Here is a 20,388-nt window from a genome sequence, read left to right on the forward strand (position 1 = left end):
CTGCCTATGAATCATGGAGTTGATAGGAACATGAAATTTCAAAAACTGCTGCTGCCTATCTAACTCTACAGTCTCCAGCAACATTTTCCAATGCATGCCTTTAAGGACATTAGTTCCATGAGCTGCTGGTAGATACTACATGAAAAAGAAAAGGAGGAGAGAGATCTGTGTGCAAGAAGAGTGGAAAATTTTTAGTTAAATAGAGTTAAACAGGTTTTGTTACCACAGATGAATTGCCATGTTCCCACCTATAGTAGGTCTCTCCACTTGTTGAGGGGAAGTAGGTCTCTTCCCCTTGACTAATTCAGGACACAGCTGTCCCCCGGGCTTATACACTACCAATTTTCCCATCTTACTGTACTATTCCCCAGATAGCATCTTATATTTAAAAAAAAAAAAAAAAAAAAACCTTTTCCCAAAGAAGAAGTCACTGCCCATTTCTTCCCATTGAGAGCTGTCTGAATTCACTCTCCAATTCTACCCCTCCTAGTCTCCCTTCTATCCACTCTAATTTGGCGGTCATTCTCACCACATCATGGAAGCTGCTCTCTATGAAGTCCTGGATGATGTGAATCCAGTGGTCCATTACCTGTCTTTACCTTATTTCACCCATGACCCACATATGACACACTTGATCACTCCCCTTCCTAGAGTCTTTTGCTCAACTTGGCCTCAAGGACTCCACACTCTGTAGGTTTTTCTCCTGCCTCAATGATACTTTCTCAATCTCCTCTTCTCCTTGACCTCTTCATGGGAGGGCCCCACACTTGGTCTTGGCCCTCTCTATTTTTCTATCTATACTCCTTCCCATGGTAATATCTTAGAGTTCTAAATGCCATCAAAATGGGGGAGACTCCTAAATTAATAGATCCAGGTACATTGTCCCAGCCTCCTGAATAAATCTGCCTACTTAACATTTCCTTTGGATTCCTAAATGGCAACTAGATATGGCCAAAGCTGAGTTTCTATCCTTATCCTCCAAACCTCTACCCACGGTTTTTCTATCATAGTTAGAGATAATTCCAGCAATCCAGTTACTTGGACCGAAATAGGGGAATCTTCCTCGATGTCTCTCTATCACACATTCACAAAATCTTTTGGCAATTCTGTTGCCTCTACTTCTTGAATGCAACCAAGAATCTGACCACTTTTTACCAGTTTCTCTGCTACCACACTGGACCAAACCACCATCATCTCTCACCTGGGTTATTACAACAGCCTTCTAAATGATTTCTCTGTCCCACACATACCCCTACAAGCTCTTCTCCACACAACGGCTTGAGCAAGACTTTTACAGTATAAGTCAGATGATGATATCACTCCTGCTCAAAACTCTCCTTCAGTCTTTTAATACCACTCCAATCACCTGCAACCACACAATCTATGATCAGCTCTTGGACTTCATCTCCCACCCTCTCACCCTTGTGCAGTCTGATGACTTTTCACACATACCCTAGGCCACTCCTACCACAGGGCCTTTTCATGGGGGGTTCCTCTGCCCTAGAACACACTTCCCCTTGTGCTTCTGCATCCCATCAAGTCTTTGTTAAAATGGTACCTTCCTGATAGGGTCTACCCCATCCACATTAACAATTCCATCTTCCCCTCCTAGTGTCCCTGACCCTACTCATCCTATTTCCCAACTCCACGGCACTTCCTGCTTCCTATCATTCAATGCAATTGTCTTCTTAATTGTATTTGTGGCATCCCTGCTTCCCTGGACTGTAAGTCTCACCAGAGCAGGGATTTTTACCTATTATCTTTACTGATTCGCCTATTTTCCTTACTGGTTTACTTATTTTCTTTACTGATTCAGTCTAGAGACTGACAAATAGTACATAAATGTCATTGAATAAATTCATCAATTAATGAATATGTAGCTCATTTAGTAAGCTGGAGGAAACTACTAAAAAATGTTTAACAAATGTTGTCTACAGGACAAACCGTGCTTTAGGATTTTTACTCAAGTGGCTGAGTCCTTTCAAGATCTCAGACTGTGTTTCAATCACTGCAGGTACTCTAAGCCCTCAAGAAAGGGAGACTTTGAAACTAGCGATGAAAGAAGGATGTAGCACAATGAGAAATCTCAAAGATTTAAATATTTCAGAGAAGTAAAATACTTCTTCATCTTTCTCAGAAAAGTAAAACAATGCTTCTGAGGAGTTATGTTGCAGTGTCCCAGTAGTAAAATAAGAGGTAATTCCATGACACCAGAATCATACCTGGGCATTCCACTCATTCCAGTGTTTTAGGCTGGAATGTTTCTCATACATCAGAATTTATCTTGAAGGGGTGAAAAAGATACGTCTCCATCCATGTGCCTCAATGCGCCCTTTCTAGCTCTCTCACAATGTCCGTTAGCCATACACTATGATCAATAGGAATTGATTTGTGGGTTTTTTTGTTATTTTTTTCTTTTTTTTGAGACGGAGTCTTGCTCTGTCACCCAGGCTGGAGTGCAGTGGCACGATCTCGGCTCACTGCAAGCTCCACCTCCCGGTTCACACCATTCTCCTGCCTCAGCCTCCCGAGTAGCTGGGACGACAGGCACCCGCCAGCACGCCCGTCTAACTTTTTTGTATTTTTAGTAGAGACGGGGTTTCACCATGTTAGCCAGGATGGTCTCGATCTCCTGACCTCATGATCCACCCGTCTCGGCCTCCCAAAGTGCTGGGATTACAGGCATGAGCCACTGCGCCCGGCCAATCAGTAGGAATTGAAAACTGATTATTCAGGCCATTTCTAGCTTTCAATCAATACATTTGTAGGAGTGTATGCTGTTCTTCCCATCGTGCCTTCTTGGGAAATATCCTGTGTCAGAGTGGACAAAGTAAACCCCCAGCCTCCTCCTGTGAACAGGAGCAGAGGGAATTGTCATCTTCCCATCCACGTAAGCACAACCCCCCTCTTTCATGGGTGGAGATCATAGCATACTTTGGAGCTAGGAGACTGTCAGAATGCGGTAGATTTGAGGTTTACCTTTAGAAAATGAGCATAATAAAACATTGGCTTCTCTCAGTATCTAATACAGATAATTAATTCTCAGACCTCTCAGGTGTTTGAGCTGAGGATGAAGTGTTTGTGCATGACAACTAGCCAACAACAGCAGTTTCCTCGGGTTCTGCTCCTGCTGCTATCACCTCCAAGAAAAATGCTTTAGGAGCAGAAAATCACTGGTTGAAAATGTTCAAAGCCAAAAATATCATCACTTTGAAAAGAAAGAAAAGCTGTCATTTTACAAAGAAAGAAGTTAAGAGGCTTACTAACAGTCCGACTAACAAGGCAGCCCCTGAGTGAAAATGTCGCCTTAGTCTCTTTTTTGCTGACCTTTGGTTCGCTGCACCACACTAGGCTATCCAAGATAAATCCAGTCAGGTGATCTTCAGCCTTTATCCTCCCACTGTGGGAAAGTTCTTCCTGTACCACCAGCATTTTCATAAAAAAAATGTGTGGATGTGCTCTTATGTATGCGGCATATTACTAGATGGGAAGGAGGGGTTAAGACATCAAGTCACCTGTCCTTACATGTGTGTCGCCCAGTCACGTAGAGAGGCGGTCCTGATTTCTGCTTGGTGGTCCATGGCTCTACCCCAGTCAGGGGTGGGAGGTGCCGTGAGTTGTTACTGGCAGTGTCTCGATGAAGGATGAGTACTTGTCCCTGTTCTCATAACTAATAGAACACGCAAACCTGTCCCTTTAGTATTGTAAGAAGGTGGTAACTTCCTGAGGCCCTGCAACAGATCCAGCATGCAGGGACTGCAAATGAACGACCTGTGTTATCCAGAGCCAGGCCAGCTGTGGGAGCAGGATGCTTATGAGAACAGTATGTACCATGAGGAAAGTAAGAAATCCAGGCTGAGCCCCACAGCCCACAGCAATACGGCTCACCCCCCTTTGGTGAGCTTTGAAGTCCTTTCATTGTCTGACTCTGCCAAGGTGTCCAAGCTCACCCTCAGGTTCACTGAGCCCCAGTCCGACCACAGCCTCCTGTCCTCTCTGCAAACATCCCCTGCCTGGCCTCCCTGATGGATGCTTTAATGCCTCCATCATGTCCCCTCCAAGTCCTCTTGTGCAGCTGCTCCAGCCCTTCACTGAGCTTCCCCTCTATTCCTGTAGATGTTACCAGCCAAATTATACAATTGAACTCCTAAATGTTCTCGTATTACTTCATGGGTACCTAAGCCATGATCAAGGCCTGTATGGAATCCCTCGCCACCCTGCGCAGTATACAGCCTATGTCTAAGGATTTGCACTGCAGAGAAAATAACCTCCCTCAGTTTTCCCAAGATTAGATAAGTGGAGTCTTTTGTTGGACATGCACAGCCCTTGTGAATGTTATTCATCAAATATATTTTAAGTGTATTTAAAACTGTAGATGATGCCTGATGTCAAATTTAAAACTTCACTTGATTGTATTAACTCAACCATTATATTTCTTCTACCTGAAGATTACAAGCATATGAAAAAAAATGAACCTTACAAAATTAAAAAGTGGGTGGTGAACTTTTTTAACAGCGCTTTTTGAAATAACCATAGAAAAACTCAGAGTTTTCTCTCCTCAGCTTGCCAAATGCAAGGCCCTTCTCACTGTCGGTGGTTCCAGCCCCAGGCTACTCACAGATCGCTGGTATGGCAGGGGTAAGGGGCCGCCTGAGTCTGTGCTGCTGGTTCCAGGACTTCCTGCCCAGTCTGCACCAAAATGATGGCTCTTTCGATCATGTCTTGCAGTGGGACAAAGATGTAGTTATATTTGAATCCATCAGCTGGTAGATTCTGAGGGTGGAACTTCCAGGAAGGGTTTTTTACCACATCTGTTCGCATGCTGTATAACACATTGGTCCGGATTGTATAGGAGACATGGGGTGGCAGTTTGACAGACTCTGATCTGAAGCTCTTGCCGAGTAAGGAATTGTTGAAAATGATACCTAGTGGCAGAAAAGGAAAAGTGAAGCATTACCACACTGCAGGGAGTGGCTCTAACCACGTCTACACTGGGCAAGACAAGAAAGTTGCAGGAGCCTGAAACTCACAGCCCTCCACTCCTGCAGACTCAGAGCCCGAGCCCCCAGGGGCAAAGCTGACTTTCAGTCACACAGGCAATTGGTGGTAAGCCTAAACCAAGATCTCTTAATTCCCTGTCCAGTGCTGCTTTGTATTTTTCATAAAAGCAAACTGTGGTATAATCAACACAAAGAAATTATTTGTTAGATGATTTTTGCAGGGATTTCTTCTCTTGATTGCAGATGTTAACTCAATGTGCAGAATCCATCTCTTTGGGGTTACTTATCATTCATAACTTAAATACATGGATTCTATTTTATGCCACATGGATTCTTTGAATTGCATTCATAAAGCCTATTACAGCTAAATCATGTCCGCTATTAAATTCATATGTAGAAGTTCTAACCCCCAGTACCTCAGAATGTGACTATATTTGGAGATAACATTTAAAGAGTAATCAAGTTAAAATGAGGGCCGTTAGGGTGCGCCCTAACTCAATATGCAGGTGTCTTTATAAAAAGAGGGAAACTTAAACACAGAGAAATACATAGAGGGAAGATGAGGTGCAGAAACCCAGGGAGAAGATGGCCACCTACTAGCCAATGACAGGGGCCTAGAGAAGATCCTCTCCTCATAGCCCGCAGGAAAAACCAGTGGATGTCTCCATCTGGAATATTTAGCTTCCAGAACTCTGAGACAATAAACTTCTCTTGTTTTAGTCTGCGATACTTTGTTACAGCAACCTTAACAAACTAATAGAAAACTTCTATTAAAAATAATTAAATGTATATTCCAAAAGAATATGAGAGCATCACCATATTTATCTTGAATGGGTGAACAATTAAATAATGGAGTAGAGTTGACCATTGCCTGCTCTCCGCCCCAACCAGGATATCAAGATACTCTGATCAAAGTAAAGGTGATGCAGGAAATTAGAGTATAATTTTAATCAGGAATAATATGATTTATGAAGTGAGATTTAACCAGAACATGATGTCATAAAATGGTAAGAGCAGAAGCAGTAAATAGCAATGGTCCTAGGATGGTGAAAACGTTATTAGTCACTATGGCATAAGGTACAACTTTTTATTAACCAAGGCAAATATTTCTGTTTTATTTTATGTTTTATCTAAGGCAACTAATTCTGCTTTATTTTATGTTTTATCTGGAAAGGACTTCTTTTCTTTCTGAGCTATCGTAAGACACCTTTAGGGAGAAACTCCCAAAATGACAACTTACAGGAGTTGGCACCTTGTTGAACGTATTTTTTCATTGAGTACTTACTGGCCAAGAAGCTGTTCTGCTGCAAGAGTTCATGTGCTTTAGTCTCCAGGATGTCGACAGAATGCACAGCCTGGAAACGGTTCAGCGCCACGCAGGAAGAGAGATTGACCAAGATGCTGCCCAAGAAACGGAAGTGTCCAGCGCCTGCGTGGTTAAACATCTCATCCAGCAGCCCTCCTGAGGAAAGTGAACAGATTAGGACAGATCAACTTCTGTTTCTTCCCAGTGCTTACCGCTCATATAGTGGAGATTGTGCAAATGAATTTGAAAATGAATATGAATTCTTCCACTAAAAATTGCTCAAAAGAGTCAAATTTTAGTCATATGCGAAATTTGCCATTTACTTGCTGAGTGTAAAGTCCCCCCTTTTATACGCATGTTCTGTAACACTGATACTTACGTGTACATGAGGGAAAAAAACAGTTAAAGCACAAAGGGTAATACAGCAGCCTAAGGAAACACAGTTGGAGACAACAGGATAAACATCAGAGGGAAAGTCTACATGTGTTAGGAAAGACCCTCTCATGAAGAGCTCAAGGAAAAAAAGTTTCAGCCTGGAGTCATGTAATTCTAAAAAAAAACATGCTTTCCCTGAAGCAGTCATTTTGGGAAAGTCATTTTATTACATTAATTTTGCAAAAGCAATTATGAAGGAGCATTGGCACTGAGGAAACCAAATCCTGGTATAGTCTCTGTCCTGGATCTGTGCATTGGAAATGGAAATAGAGGAGCAGAGTAAAGTAGCAACACCTTGGCTATGAATGCTGACATCAAACATTTTCAGGGCAAAGGACTGAGGCTATCTCAGTATTTTCACTCTGGTTTCAGGAAGGAGCTGGAAAAACCAAATGATCTAGAACAAGGCCGCGTGGGAATGCTCAGAACATGACCTCAATAAGAAAAGCAGCAGGAAAGATGGCAGAGTCTGTGGGTGGCGGAGCTGTGTGGGGAACCAAGCTGATCAAGTTTGTTCTGCAGGAGGCCCTGCCAGCAGAAGATGCCCAGGGCCACCCCATCATATCAGGTGAGGCGAATGTGCCTTCACCCTCGGTGGTACAAGAGGAAGTGATCCTGTTCATCTAGTTGGTGTGACGTTCACAGCAAAGGAGTCTCCACCCACCCTAGGACCCACTCCTTAATGAGATCAAGGGCTTTTTTTTTTTTTCCACTCAGGACTTTATCAAGAAAATTTAAAAATTAATTGAGAAAAACTGAACACACCTGAAAGCATATCAGTGTGTTTTTAGAAACCCACAATGTGCACAAAAACACACAGCAAATTATAAAACTCTGTAGACAAAATCATTGTGGGGCAGTTGTCAGTTGCCAATGATCACTTTCTCAGCTATGGGAGCTGCTTAATCCAGTCTCAAGCAGTGGGGAGACCTCAGCTTCTGACACATAATCCTCTCAAAAAGCTCTCCTAAAGGAGCTCGGTTACAACTAGCCTCCACCCAACCCCAAATCTATCAGATTGACAAGAACCATCCACTGTCTGGGAAATACCAAGTCAGAAAGAAATGCAAGCATGTTTAGAATCTTCCAAGATCAGGCTTACAAATTCATATGACACTTAACATTTCTTGGACCTTTTACTTGTACCAAAGAATATGATGTACTTTGGGACAAGTGTTGAATGACTGACATTCCAGTTCTATGTTATTCTGCTATTGAATACACAAATGCATTCTCTATCCAACAATGTTTGTTGCTGGTGATTCCTGGGAATGTTACAGAGAAGGGATCCCAATCCATACTCCAAGAGAGGGTTCCTGGATCTCATGCAAGAAAGAATTCAGGGTGAGTCCGCAGTGCAAAGCAAAAGCAAGTTTATTAAGAAAGTAAAGTGGTGAAAGAACAGCCACTCCATAGACAGAGTAGGATAGACGTTCCCAAAAGTAAGAGGAGGAACACATCCACCCCAGGTACAATGCTTGCAGATATAGGGAAATATGTCCTACTATAAGGATTTGTGATAAAGGATTAATTTTCTCAATTACCATATTTTGCAAGAATTGATATTATTCAGAATGCTTTTGTTGTCCAGATATCAGGATATGTGGACGCACCCAAGTCTAGGGCTGTTTCGTAAACGTTATTAATTTGTTCCCTAACTGTAAACATCTGGAGCCTAGGAATGCCTAACTTCCTGAGAATGCAGCCCAGCAAGTCTCAGCCTCATTTTCCTAGCCCTCACTCGAAATGGAGTCGCTCTGGTTCCAACACCTCTGACAGGCACACTGTAACATTCCACACCAGACTTCCAAGTGTCCACCTAGGAAATATTTTGTGGAACCAAAGTTCTCTAGGTGTGCCTCCAGTGTCAGCCCTTGACTTTGTTCTTCTCCTCTGTGATCTGGGGGCAGCCTCTGCCTGCAGGTTCCATCACTTGCCCTCCATTGTATGATGACAGACAACAATCTATACCTGGCTCTGTGTGCAGGCACTGCTTCCTGCTGGCCCTCCTGTATCTCACTGATCTCCTGAATGCTCAGCTTTCCAAATGACAGTCAGCTGCTCCCTGTGCTCACTTCCACTCTCCATCGAAGCTTGGAGCCTACCTGCCATCCCAGGCATTTGTCACCAAACATGGCAGCATCAGTCCCCACTGACGGCTGCCTCTGTGTCTCATGCTCACTTCCCTCCTCTACTGGTTTCCCTGCTCCCAGATCCTCCTGGCATCCAAGGTTTCTGGATTAAGTCTGGACATTGCTTGCTTGGCACCCTACTCAGGTTTGAAAGGGGTGTTGGGGCTCTGTAAAGGGGGGCCAGCCCTGAACAAGAAATTACATCAAGATCCATCTCCATCATTCTGAGGTCTGTAGAAAAATCAGTTGACCTGTCCTAGCCTCAACTTCTTCCCTGGTAAGGAAAGATTAGTTTCCATCCACCAACTTCAGATGGCTGAGAACATGTAAGCTTCCAAACAACATCAAGGAGTGTGGGGCTCCTTCTGCCCTTCATCCCCTCAACCTGCATTGAACAGTTTCTCAAAGAAAAGACTGTTGTTATGTTGTAACTGCTGTTATTATATTCCAGTAATTTTCAGATCTCAGGCCAAGACATGAGTGTAAGGATTTGGGAAGGCTGGATTTCTGATAATTAAGCTTTTGCTAATTATCTACAATAATAGTGAAGTATCATTGTATGAGTGTCAGTCTCGTGCCAGGTACAATTCTGGGCACTTGTGTATTGTCTCACTGAATCCTTATATCCACAAGGAATTGCTAGTGGCATGTTCATTTTAAAGTATAGGAATTAAGGGACAAAGAGTATAAGCAACCAGTAAGTTTCAAAACCATGATTCAAACACATGCCATCTAGCTTTGGGGTCCACCTTCTTACAAATACACCAGGCTGCATTTATATTGAGTGGAACCATATTAAACTTCTGCTTTCTGTGTGTCAAAAATATTCAAACATCAGGAATTCCAGACAGCCCTGCCTAACACATAGTAGAAGAATTACATGATCTGCAATTCAAAGAATTGGGTTTTTGATTCCACAGAATATTGTAGTGCCTTGAAAAAGCCAGTCTCTAAGCCTGGGATTTATCATCTATATTTTAGAAAGAATGAAAATCTTGGTACTGTTTTCCAGAGAGAGATGAAAAATATAAAAAAGACATAAAGCCATTTTGTAAACTCTAAAGCAGAAAATCAATTAACTATTGCCATCGGAGCTCTCACACACATCTCATAGAAATCCTCCCATAATTCCCAATTTGGTAGAGCCTGAAGGGCCTGGTTAAGTTAAGACCGTCAAACTGAATTCATAGAAGAATAAAACAAGCTCACTGGAAAAATCAGTGAGAAGAAAATAGTTCAAGCCACAGTTTTCAAATCGCATCAATAGCAGAAACATGTAATTGCACAGCAGTTTTCGTTTCTCATTTAGTTTTATAGTCAACACTTTCTAAGGTTTAAGGCAGAAAAGGACCTTTGGTGTTTGGATGACACAATCAAAGAGGAGGTAGAAGGATCCACAGCGTAGCATTTTCTGCCTCAGAGTGTCATGAGTCCCCCGAGTTCCCCAACTGGGACACAGCATCTCAGAGTTCCTTGGAAAAGTTCTGAGCCTTTGAGCCGCTGCAAGGCACACCAGTGAGGCCTTTCCCTCGGCACTGACATGGAAGGATTAGAGGGTGGCTAGCAGTCTGGTCCAGCCCACCTCACTCAACAAGAAGTCATGTGGTTTGGTTTAAAGAATTTATCTTGGCATGGTGCCCATTTGGCCTGGAGATGGGGACACAGGATCTCCACCGCCTACTGGGCCTTGTGGCAAATGGGTGAGTTGGAGTTGGGTGTCTGCTCACCACCCCTCGGTGGACATCTGAGGCTGTTTAATCCTTGTCCTCTTTATGAAAGGGAAATGATAATCATCTGCTCAATGGTCTTTTTCCAAAGATGAAGTAGAATAACACGTAACATGCTTGACACTGTGTCTGGCACATAGAGAGCACTCAATAACTATTTCCTAGTATCACAGTTACTAATACACTATGTAAAGTTGTTTTCAGTAGAGGAGCAGACAAACTCCACTGCCTTTATTCTGCTCTAAGACTCCAATATTAGTTCAGGTAACACAGCACAATCAAAGCAATGTCCTGTGTGGTAGGGGAATTTCCAGATTTCCAGCCCCACCCCAACCCAACCAAAATGAAACACTCAGCACCCCAGTTTATCTGCTGTAGGAACACAGAGGGCCAGGGCTGGACAGCTGGCCTGGACTGGCTGTTGCGGAGCCAGTGCTGACACCAGCAGTCTTACCATTTCTTGTCTGCTTTCTCTATTTCCTTCTCTAAGATGGCACCACATCTCTGAACCAGCCCTTGGCTGATGACTCCAGCAGACTGTGCCGACAGTGCCTTGTTGCATTGCACTTCTCAAGCTACCCCACCCAGGGAGAAGGGTGGATATAAGGGTGTGCAAGAAGAAGACAGGATCCTGGATGAGCCTTGAGAAGGTGAAAATTCCACGAAATAACTGATTTTTGCGTGTGAAAATGTTATATTGTACTAGTCTACTCATTTTTTTAGTATAAAATGATCTCATTGCCCTCAAAATGTTGCTGCAAAAGTGATTCCTTTGGACATTTCATCATGTTTACGCCATGATTTTCCATGGGCTCTGGAACACTGCCTAGCACCTGCTAGAAGTACTGAGGTCTCAGGTTCTGGAGATAGCTGTGAAATGCTACCGTAATGACTGGTATTTATGGGGTATGCAATTGCTGTGAATGAAAATTCCCTTGAGGGTTCTTCTGATTTCTAAATAGTGTGGGTATGAGGCTAAACTTGGATATTCTTATGGGCAATTATAGCCCTGGGAAGCATCAAAAAGCAAGACCCACAAAAGACATGGGCTGGGATAACCTGGTTTGGGAACATAGAAGTGGCATTGACCCCCGCTGTCACTGCTCCAGGAGTGCAGGCCACTGTTGTTGCAAAGCTGACAAGACATGGCTTTGCTCCCATGGCAATTGCACTATTTATCTTGTTTTGCATTAGATAGTTATTTAATCTGTAAGTTTCACTTTCTTCATCTGTAGCATAAGAAAAGGAAAATTACCCATGAAATTTTTGTGAAAAGTAAATGTAGTTGAAGTTTATATATACAATATAACCTGATTTACAGTAAGTGCTATTATCATGTAACACCTATAAGGAGAGAGCGTGGCTCCAACTAAGTATTTTTAATTAATTTTTCTGCATGAAAGTAAGCAGAACAACTAGAAAATAGAAAACCAAAAAGTATATTGTGCATTGCGGGGGGCTTTATTTTAATGGAGAAGTGGAGATTGTTAAATTTTGCAGTGTAGAGCAAACTGGAGACATTTTTCTACTGCATCTGTATGTTGCTGACCATTTGTTATTTGGAATAGGCTGCACTATAAGCTTGCCTAGTAAGCGTGGTTAGACAATTTAACTGCATAAAATGGCAGATGTTAAACACAGTGAAGAGTGACTTGGTCTCACGATAGTGTGACTTTCATTATCTTCCAGTAGCAGAATCGAAACTGCTTTGGAGAAGGCTTTAAGCTTTCTTATCATGCATATAATTGGGAGACATAGGTACATCTTACAGCCATGCATCACTTAAACATGAGGATGCATTCTGAGAAATGCAGCATAAAAAGGCAGCATTAGGCAATTTCATTGTGTGTGAACATCACAGAGTGGACTTACACAATCCTAGACGTTACAGCCTACTGCACACCTAGCTGTATAGCATAGCCTATTGCTCCTACAAACCTGCATAGAATGTTATTGTACTGAATACTGTAGGCAATGGTAACACAATGTTAAGTATTTGTTTATCTAAAATCTCTAAACATAGAAAAGGTATAATAAAAATATGATGTGAAAGATTTTATATGGTATTAAATGATACACTTGTATAGAGTACTCATCAATAAAGTCTGCAGGCTGGAAGTTGCTCTGATGAAGCAGTGAGTGGTGAGTGAATGTGAAGGCCTAGGACATTACCATACACCACTCTACACTTTACAAACACTGTATATTTAAGCTACACTAAATTTATTCTTTAAATTTTTCTTCAAAAAAAAATTAACCTTAGATCACTGTAACTTTACGCTTTATAAACTTTTTAATTTTTTAACATTTTGACCCTTTTGTAATCATACTTAGCTTAAAATACAAAACACATCATACAGCTGTACAAAAATATTTTCCTTATATCCTTATTCTTTGAGCTAGCTTGTTTTACTTTTCAGGTATTTTTTTTATTTTTTAGTTTTTATGTTAAAAACTAACACACAAAACCACACATTAGCCTAGGCCTACACAGGGTCATTATCATCAATATCACTTTCTTCCACCTCTACCTCTTGTCCCACTGGAAGGAGGTCTTCAGGGCACTAACACACATAGAGCTGTCATCTCCTATGCTAGCAATGGATTTTTCTGGATACATCCTGAGGGACCTACTTGAGGCTGCTTTACACTTAACTCATATATATATATACACACACATATATACACACACATATATATATGAAATACACTCCAAATTGAATTAAATACATATGCCAATAACATAGTAGTTACAGTATGATGATCAAGTATTAAGTGCTGTACATAATTGTGTGTGCTAGACTTTTATATGACTGGCAGTGCAGTAGGTTTGTTTCCACCAGCATCCCCACAAACAAGTGAGTAATGTGTTGTTCTACAATGTGATGACGGCTACGAAGTCACTAGGCAGTAGGAATTTTCAGCTCATTATGACCTTATAGGAACATCATCATGTATGCAGATCAATGTTGACTAAAACATTATTATGTGGCATTAATTACAAATTAGAAAAGCAGCTCCACACAAAAACTCTTAGGTCTTAGGACACTAGGCAGATCTCCCTCCTCTGGGAGGAAAGAAGCAATATCCTTGTTGGGTAACAGCTCCTGCACAATGCACTAGATATAATAAAAATAAAATGTGGTCTAGTATTGACTGCATGTTCCATCACTTTGGAGACCTCGACTACACTCCCCAACCTAAATGATGAGGGCACTGCTATGTGAGAAAGATGGATTACAGAGGACAGGAAACGAATGGGCAAAACCCCTGGTGAGAGTCCTACAGTCACGGCTCTTATTGGGTCGCTTCGTCTCACAGTATACAGTAAAACTGGGCCAAGAAAAACACACAGGGCCCATGGAACAAGAGGCGTGGCAAAGAAACACAGGCTACTTTAAGTCTGAAAGGGCCAAAACAATACTGAGGTTCACATATAGGTTGACATAAAACAACATAGTATAAAATTCTACAGTAATGTGAGGCCAAGCTCAAGATAGTAATACAAGTTGATGATTGTTCCTGATTCAGTGTATACACCTGAGGACTCATCAGGTGCGTCCTAGACATGGCAGGCATCAGCCAAAACAGACCAGAGGATTTAACATTCCAGTGTGTCTCCTCCTGACATTTGTTTTCAAGAGGTGACTCCATCCTATTTCTCTAAATGAGAGTTTATCAAGCTAGGCCCTACAGACACTTTGGGCCCATAATTCCTTGTTGTGGAGGGCTGCTCTGTGCAGTGTAGGATGTTTAGCAATACCCCTAGCCTCTACCTGTTAGGTGGCAGTAGCTGTGACCAGCTGTGACAACCAAAAATATCTCCAGACATAACCAAACACCCCTTGGAGGACACAATCATCCTCAGTTGGGAACTACTAATGTGAACTGAGTCACAATAACTTCTACTCACCAAAACACTTCTACTCACCAAAACACTTTTATGCCTCGCTCATAATGTCACCAAATTTTAAAGCAAACCCTCCAACATTAAAGAGAGAACTCAAAATAAACAAATAGAAAACAGTAATAGTAATTTTAAAATAAACTAAAGTTAAAATAGCATTATTTTTATAGAGAGGTAAAAATATCAAAGAAACGATGACAAGAAAACTCCCCTTAATTGAAGAGCCATCGTCTTCAGATTGAAAGGCCATATTGAGGAAACCCCCACTTAGAGTAATGGAAGACAACATGGGGCAGATGAAGCTTCCTGCCAAGAACAATCAGAAAATATGAATGACCTTTAAAAAATCTATATAAAGATTTTAGTTTAAAAGTTTAAAAAAGTCTACACATTGGGTGCAGTGTACACTGCTCAGGTGATGGCTGCACTAAAATCTCAGAAAGCACCACTAAAGAACTTATCCATGTAACCAACCACCACCTGTTCCCAAAAACCCTACTGAAATTTTAAAAAAAGAAAATCTATATAAAGACTTTAAAGAGGTACCAAGGCAGCAAAAGCTCAAAGGTCAGAGATGCAAGAGAAAAGGGAACTTTGGGAAGCCTGGTATTTGGTCCTGCCAAAAACTGAGAGGCTGAGTCTCCAGTGGTCCATGGGACTGTGAACTCAGGATCTACATGGTCCCTAATTGATATCAGTTTTATAGGTGAGACCCCCCACCCCACCCAAATAGGGCATCTATCCAGGAATACAGGAAACTGGAAATTTCCCTACTAAGGCTGAAGTGTACCTCCATCAATCCACTCCATCCCCAACTAGATTAGGAGAACGTGGCCCTGCCCTAGCTCTCTGCCAGAAGCCAGAAAATAACATTATCTAGAGGAAGATAGCACTATCAGGAGACTCAAATTTATTTCTACAATTTTCCATTTATAATATCTGGTTTCGATTTTCTTAATCCTTAATATTCCTGGAGACAAGGCAAGAAAAATAACCAAAAAACAAGAGAAAAATAGACTTAAAAATACCCACAAAAGACAAGTATTAAAGCTCACAACATGCACTTCCAAAATGTGACTATTGTGTCCAAAATTAGATGAAAATAGACTTTCACCAGGGAGCTAAAAACTATTCTAAAATAATAAAATTTAAATTTTAAGTGGAAAATGCAACAACTTAAATGAAGAACTTCATTGGTATGTTTAATAGCAGATTAGACCCAGCTGAAGAGAGAATGTGTTAATTTAAAAACTAGTAAGAAAAAAAATCACATACTAAAGCATAAAGAAAAAATAGGTTGGAATATATAGAAAAGGATATAAGAAGTATTGAACACTGTGAAAACTTGTAATCATGTTTAAGAGACTGATTAGAAGTTCTGGCCAGGGCAATCAGGCAAGAGAAAGAAATAAAGGGTATTCAGTTAGGAAAAGAAGAAGTCAAATTGTCCCTCTTTGCAGATGACATGATCATATATTTAGAAAACCCCATCGTCTCAGCCCAAAATCTCCTTAAGCTGATAAGAAACTTCAGCAAAGTCTCAAGATACAAAATTAATGTGCAAAAATCACAAGCATTCTTATACACCATTAACAGACAAACAGAGAGCCAAATCATGAATGAACTCCCATTCACAATAGCTTCAAAGAGAATAAAATACCTAGGAATCCAACTTACAAGGGATGTAAAGAACCTTTTCAAGAAGAATGACAAACCACTGCTCAGTGAAATAAAAGAGGACACAAACAAATGGAAGAACATTCCATGCTCATGGATAGAAAGAATCAATATCGTGAAAATGGCCATACTGCCCAAGGTAATTTATAGATTCAGTGCCATTCCCATCAAGCTACCAATGACTTTCTTCACAGAATTGGAAAAAACTGCTTTAAAGTTCATATGGAACCACAAAAGAGCCCGCATTGCCAAGACAATACTAAGTCAAAAGAACAAAGCTAGAGGCATCACACTACCTGACTTCAAACTATACTACAAGACTACAGTAACCAAAACAGCATGGTACTGGTACCAAAACAGAGATATAGACCAATGGAACAGAACAGAGCCCTCAGAAATAATACCACACATCTACAGACATCTGATCTTTGACAAACCTGAGAAAAACAAGAAATGGAGAAAGGATTCCCTGTTTAATAAATGGTGCTGGGAAAATTGGCTAGCTGTAAGTAGAAAGCTGAAACTGGATCCTTTCCTTACTCCTTATATGAAAATTAATTCAAGATGGATTAGACACTTAAATGTTAGACCTAAAACCATAAAAACCCTAGAAGAAAACCTAGGTAATACCATTCAGGACATAGGCATGGGCAAGGACTTCATGTCTAAAACACCAAAAGCAACGGCAACAAAAGCCAAAATTGACAAATGGGATCTGATCAAACTAAAGAGCTTCTGCACAGCAAAAGAAACTACCATCAGAGTGAACAGGCAACCTACAGAATGGGAGAAAATTTTTGCAATCTACTCATCTGACAAAGGGCTAATATCCAGAACCTACAAAGAACTCAAATAAATTTACGAGAAAAAAACAAACAACCCCATCAAAAAGTGGGCAGAGGATATGAACAGACATTTCTCAAAAGAAGACATGTATACAGCCAACAGACACATGAAAAAATGCTCATCATCACTGGCCATCAGAGAAATGCAAATCAAAACCACAATGAGATACCATCTCACACCAGTTAGAATGGCGATCATTAAAAAGTCAGGAAAAAAACAGGTGCTGGAGAGGATGTGGAGAAAGAGGAACACTTTTACACTGTTGGTGGGATTGTAAACTGGTTCAACCATTGTGGAAAACAGTATGGCGATTCCTCAAGGATCTAGAACTAGAAATACCATATGACCCAGCCATCCCATTACTGGGTATATACCCAAAGGATTATAAATCTATACTACTATAAAGACATGTACACACGTATGTTTATTGCAGCACTATCCACAATAGCAAAGACTTGGAATCAACCCAAATGTCCATCAGTGACAGACTGGATTAAGAAAATGTGGCACATATACACTATGGAATACTATGCAGCCATAAAAAAGGATGAGTCCGTGTCCTTTGTAGGGACATGGATGCAGCTGGAAACCATCATTCTCAGCAAACTATCGCAAGAACAGAAAACCAAACACTGTATGTTCTCACTCATAGGTGGGAGTTGAACAATGAGATCACTTGGACTCGGGAAGGGGAACATCACACACCGGGGCCTATTGTGGGGAGGGGGGAGGGGGGAGAAATGGCATTGGGAGTTATACCTGATGTAAATGATGAGTTGATGGGTGCTGATGAGTTGATGGGTGCAGCACACCAACATGGCACAAGTATACATATGTAACAAACCTGCATGTTGTGCACATGTACCCTAGAACTTAAAGTATAATAAAAAAATAAAATAAAGGACTGATTAAAAGACTGACAAGACTGATTAAAAACAAAAAGGAGAGAGAAAGAAGAGATACAAAATTATTGGTAATGAAATAGGGGATATTTCCACATATCATTCAGATGTAATTTTACTTTACTGAGTAAAATCACTCAGGAATTTTTTCTCTCATTCTCTTTTTCAGGACGACACTGATTAATATGAACCCACAAAACATGACAACAAAACAAAAAGGAGGACATAGAGCCCAGGAATCATGGTATCCACCCCAGGAGAGCAGAGCAGAGAATTCCTAGGAAAGCAGCTGGGTGCTGGCAGGAGCGGGCAGCCTGCCCAGGTGGAGCGTGGTAGGGGGTCTGGGTGGCATTTGCACAGAGAAAAGAACTCAACATAAAAATGATGTGTTGGCACACAGGAGGTGGGAGCAATGGAGAACAAGTGCTTCATGTAATAGCAAGAGAGCATAAAACTCTAGGAAAAGGGAGACATGGTAAATACGGGAATGTCATTATAATGCATAGCCTGGCTCTGCACTGAACAACATTTATCTCCTCATACTGTTCTATGACAACTAAAATGGTCATATTAGCATAGTGGGAGCAACTGATCAGGGAAATGATGTAGTACAAAACTAAATCTGCATCTTTCAGAACAGGAAATCAATTGATAATTCCTGTAACAAATAAATCAAGAAATACTGCCACAGGTATATCAGTTAGATATGTAACGACTAATCCTAAAGAAATTCCTAAGTTTAAATTCATACTATGGAGTGAAATGGAAGGCAAAGCTAGATGAAGGGACTTTTTCTTAGTAACAGTCAATATTTATGGATACAAAAAACTTTTATAATCATCTTAATTTTTTGCAATCAGGTAACCAAATTATATGAACAGTTTAATCATTTTTGTGAAAATACATATACTTATCTTCATATGAGTACATATAAATTCATCTAAAAAAGAACTCTGAGGCTTTTAAAATAGCTAGCTGTGGTGATAAGATTATAGGTGGATTTGTTTTCTGGCTTATTTGTATTTTCTAATGTTTCTACAACGGACATATATACTTTTTGTAATAAAGCAAAAAGTTATTTTTTGAAGTTATATAATGAGACCAGGCTCAGAGGCTCACGCCTATAATCCCAGCACTTTGGGAGGCCAAGGCGGGAGGATCACCTAAGGTCAGGAGTTTGAGCCAGCCTGGCCAACTTGGTGAAATCCCATCTCTACTAAAAATACAAAAATCAGCCGGGCATGGTGGTGCGTGCCTGTAGTTCCAGCTACTGGCGAGGGTGGGGCAGGAGACTTGCTTGAACCCGGAAGTCGCAGGTTGCAGTGAGCCGAGATTGCTCCATTGCACTACTGCCTGGGTGACAAGAGCAAAACTCTGTCTCAAAAAAATAAAAATAAAATAAAAGTTAGATAATGAATAAAAATGACAGCATGATTAGGCAAATAATCCCAGAAGTTGCATCAATATATCTTCAAATAGTCACCTCAGTTTCCAGATACTGATTATAGGATGAAGAAAAGTGAGTATGACCTAGGAATAAATTTTAAAAGGGTGCATGCAGTAAGGTGAGTTCATTTGTTAGCTAAGTTACAAAAGGAGATTTGCATCCAGTCAGTGATCAATTCCTCACCACCACCCCACCCGTGAACGCCTGACCCCACTTTGTGCCTGCTCCTGGAGGGCTGTACAGGGTGGGAGAAAATAGCCAACATTCACCTGGATGAGATGGTCTTCAACCTCCAGCATCAGGCAGGAGCAGAAAGAAGAGAGGATCACACTTCATGGATCTCAAAATTCCATGTGAATCTCATATTCTGTGTCCCAACACACTTGTAGGAAAAGTTCTAAATTTCTAGGGAACTTTCTCTTAATTTTACAATGGAAGCTTACATGTGGGAAAACCTATTCAAAAGTAGTGTCGGCTAAGCAGCAACGTGTTGGACAAACGTGGCTCAGGTACAATTCACACTCTAAGACATCTGCATTAACACTAGCACCACGGTAGATGCAAACTCAGGAGACAACTGTGTTCCACACAGGATCTCTCGGACCCATGTAAGTCCTTGGTTCCAGCAACAGAAGATGGGGACACTGTTATAAGCTTTCCAGTGCTACTTCTTTTTTTAAAGGTGTTTTAATTAATTGAAAAAAATTATGTAATGCATTTAAAATACAAAACATTTTAAAATATGATTAACCTTTCTGAAGTAGTTTTAAGTATTACATTCACCAGAAATTGTTTTAAAGGGAAGTACTATATTATGTCTCATAAACTGTCTTGCCTTCTTCTGACTTTCATATGTAAGGCAGATCCGAAACCCTTTCCCATGCACAAGCAGAGTGTGACGGAGTCAGGGACCTGGAACAGCCTGACACCCATCCTTCCTCTGACTCCAGGTCCCTGCCAACTGGGTTAGGCTGCTGAGAGTTTCTCTGGCAGGGCCCTGATTGCTGAT

The 20,388-nt window shown here is 41.0% G+C and overlaps 1 protein-coding gene across 1 annotated transcript in view; it reads right to left on the reverse strand.

The window, feature by feature from the left end:
- Positions 1–20,388, reverse strand: part of ABCA13 (ATP binding cassette subfamily A member 13) — a 513,939-nt gene that overhangs the window by 324,007 nt on the left and 169,544 nt on the right. The window contains exons 30-31 of the mRNA XM_077997982.1: positions 6,286–6,462; positions 4,619–4,925 (exon numbers count right to left, since the gene is read on the reverse strand). Of these exons, the coding sequence (XP_077854108.1) occupies positions 4,619–4,925; positions 6,286–6,462 (484 nt within the window). The remainder of the gene's footprint in view (positions 1–4,618; positions 4,926–6,285; positions 6,463–20,388) is intronic.

This window comes from Macaca mulatta, chromosome 3, assembly GCF_049350105.2.
Source record: "Macaca mulatta isolate MMU2019108-1 chromosome 3, T2T-MMU8v2.0, whole genome shotgun sequence".
NCBI lineage: Eukaryota > Metazoa > Chordata > Mammalia > Primates > Cercopithecidae > Macaca > Macaca mulatta.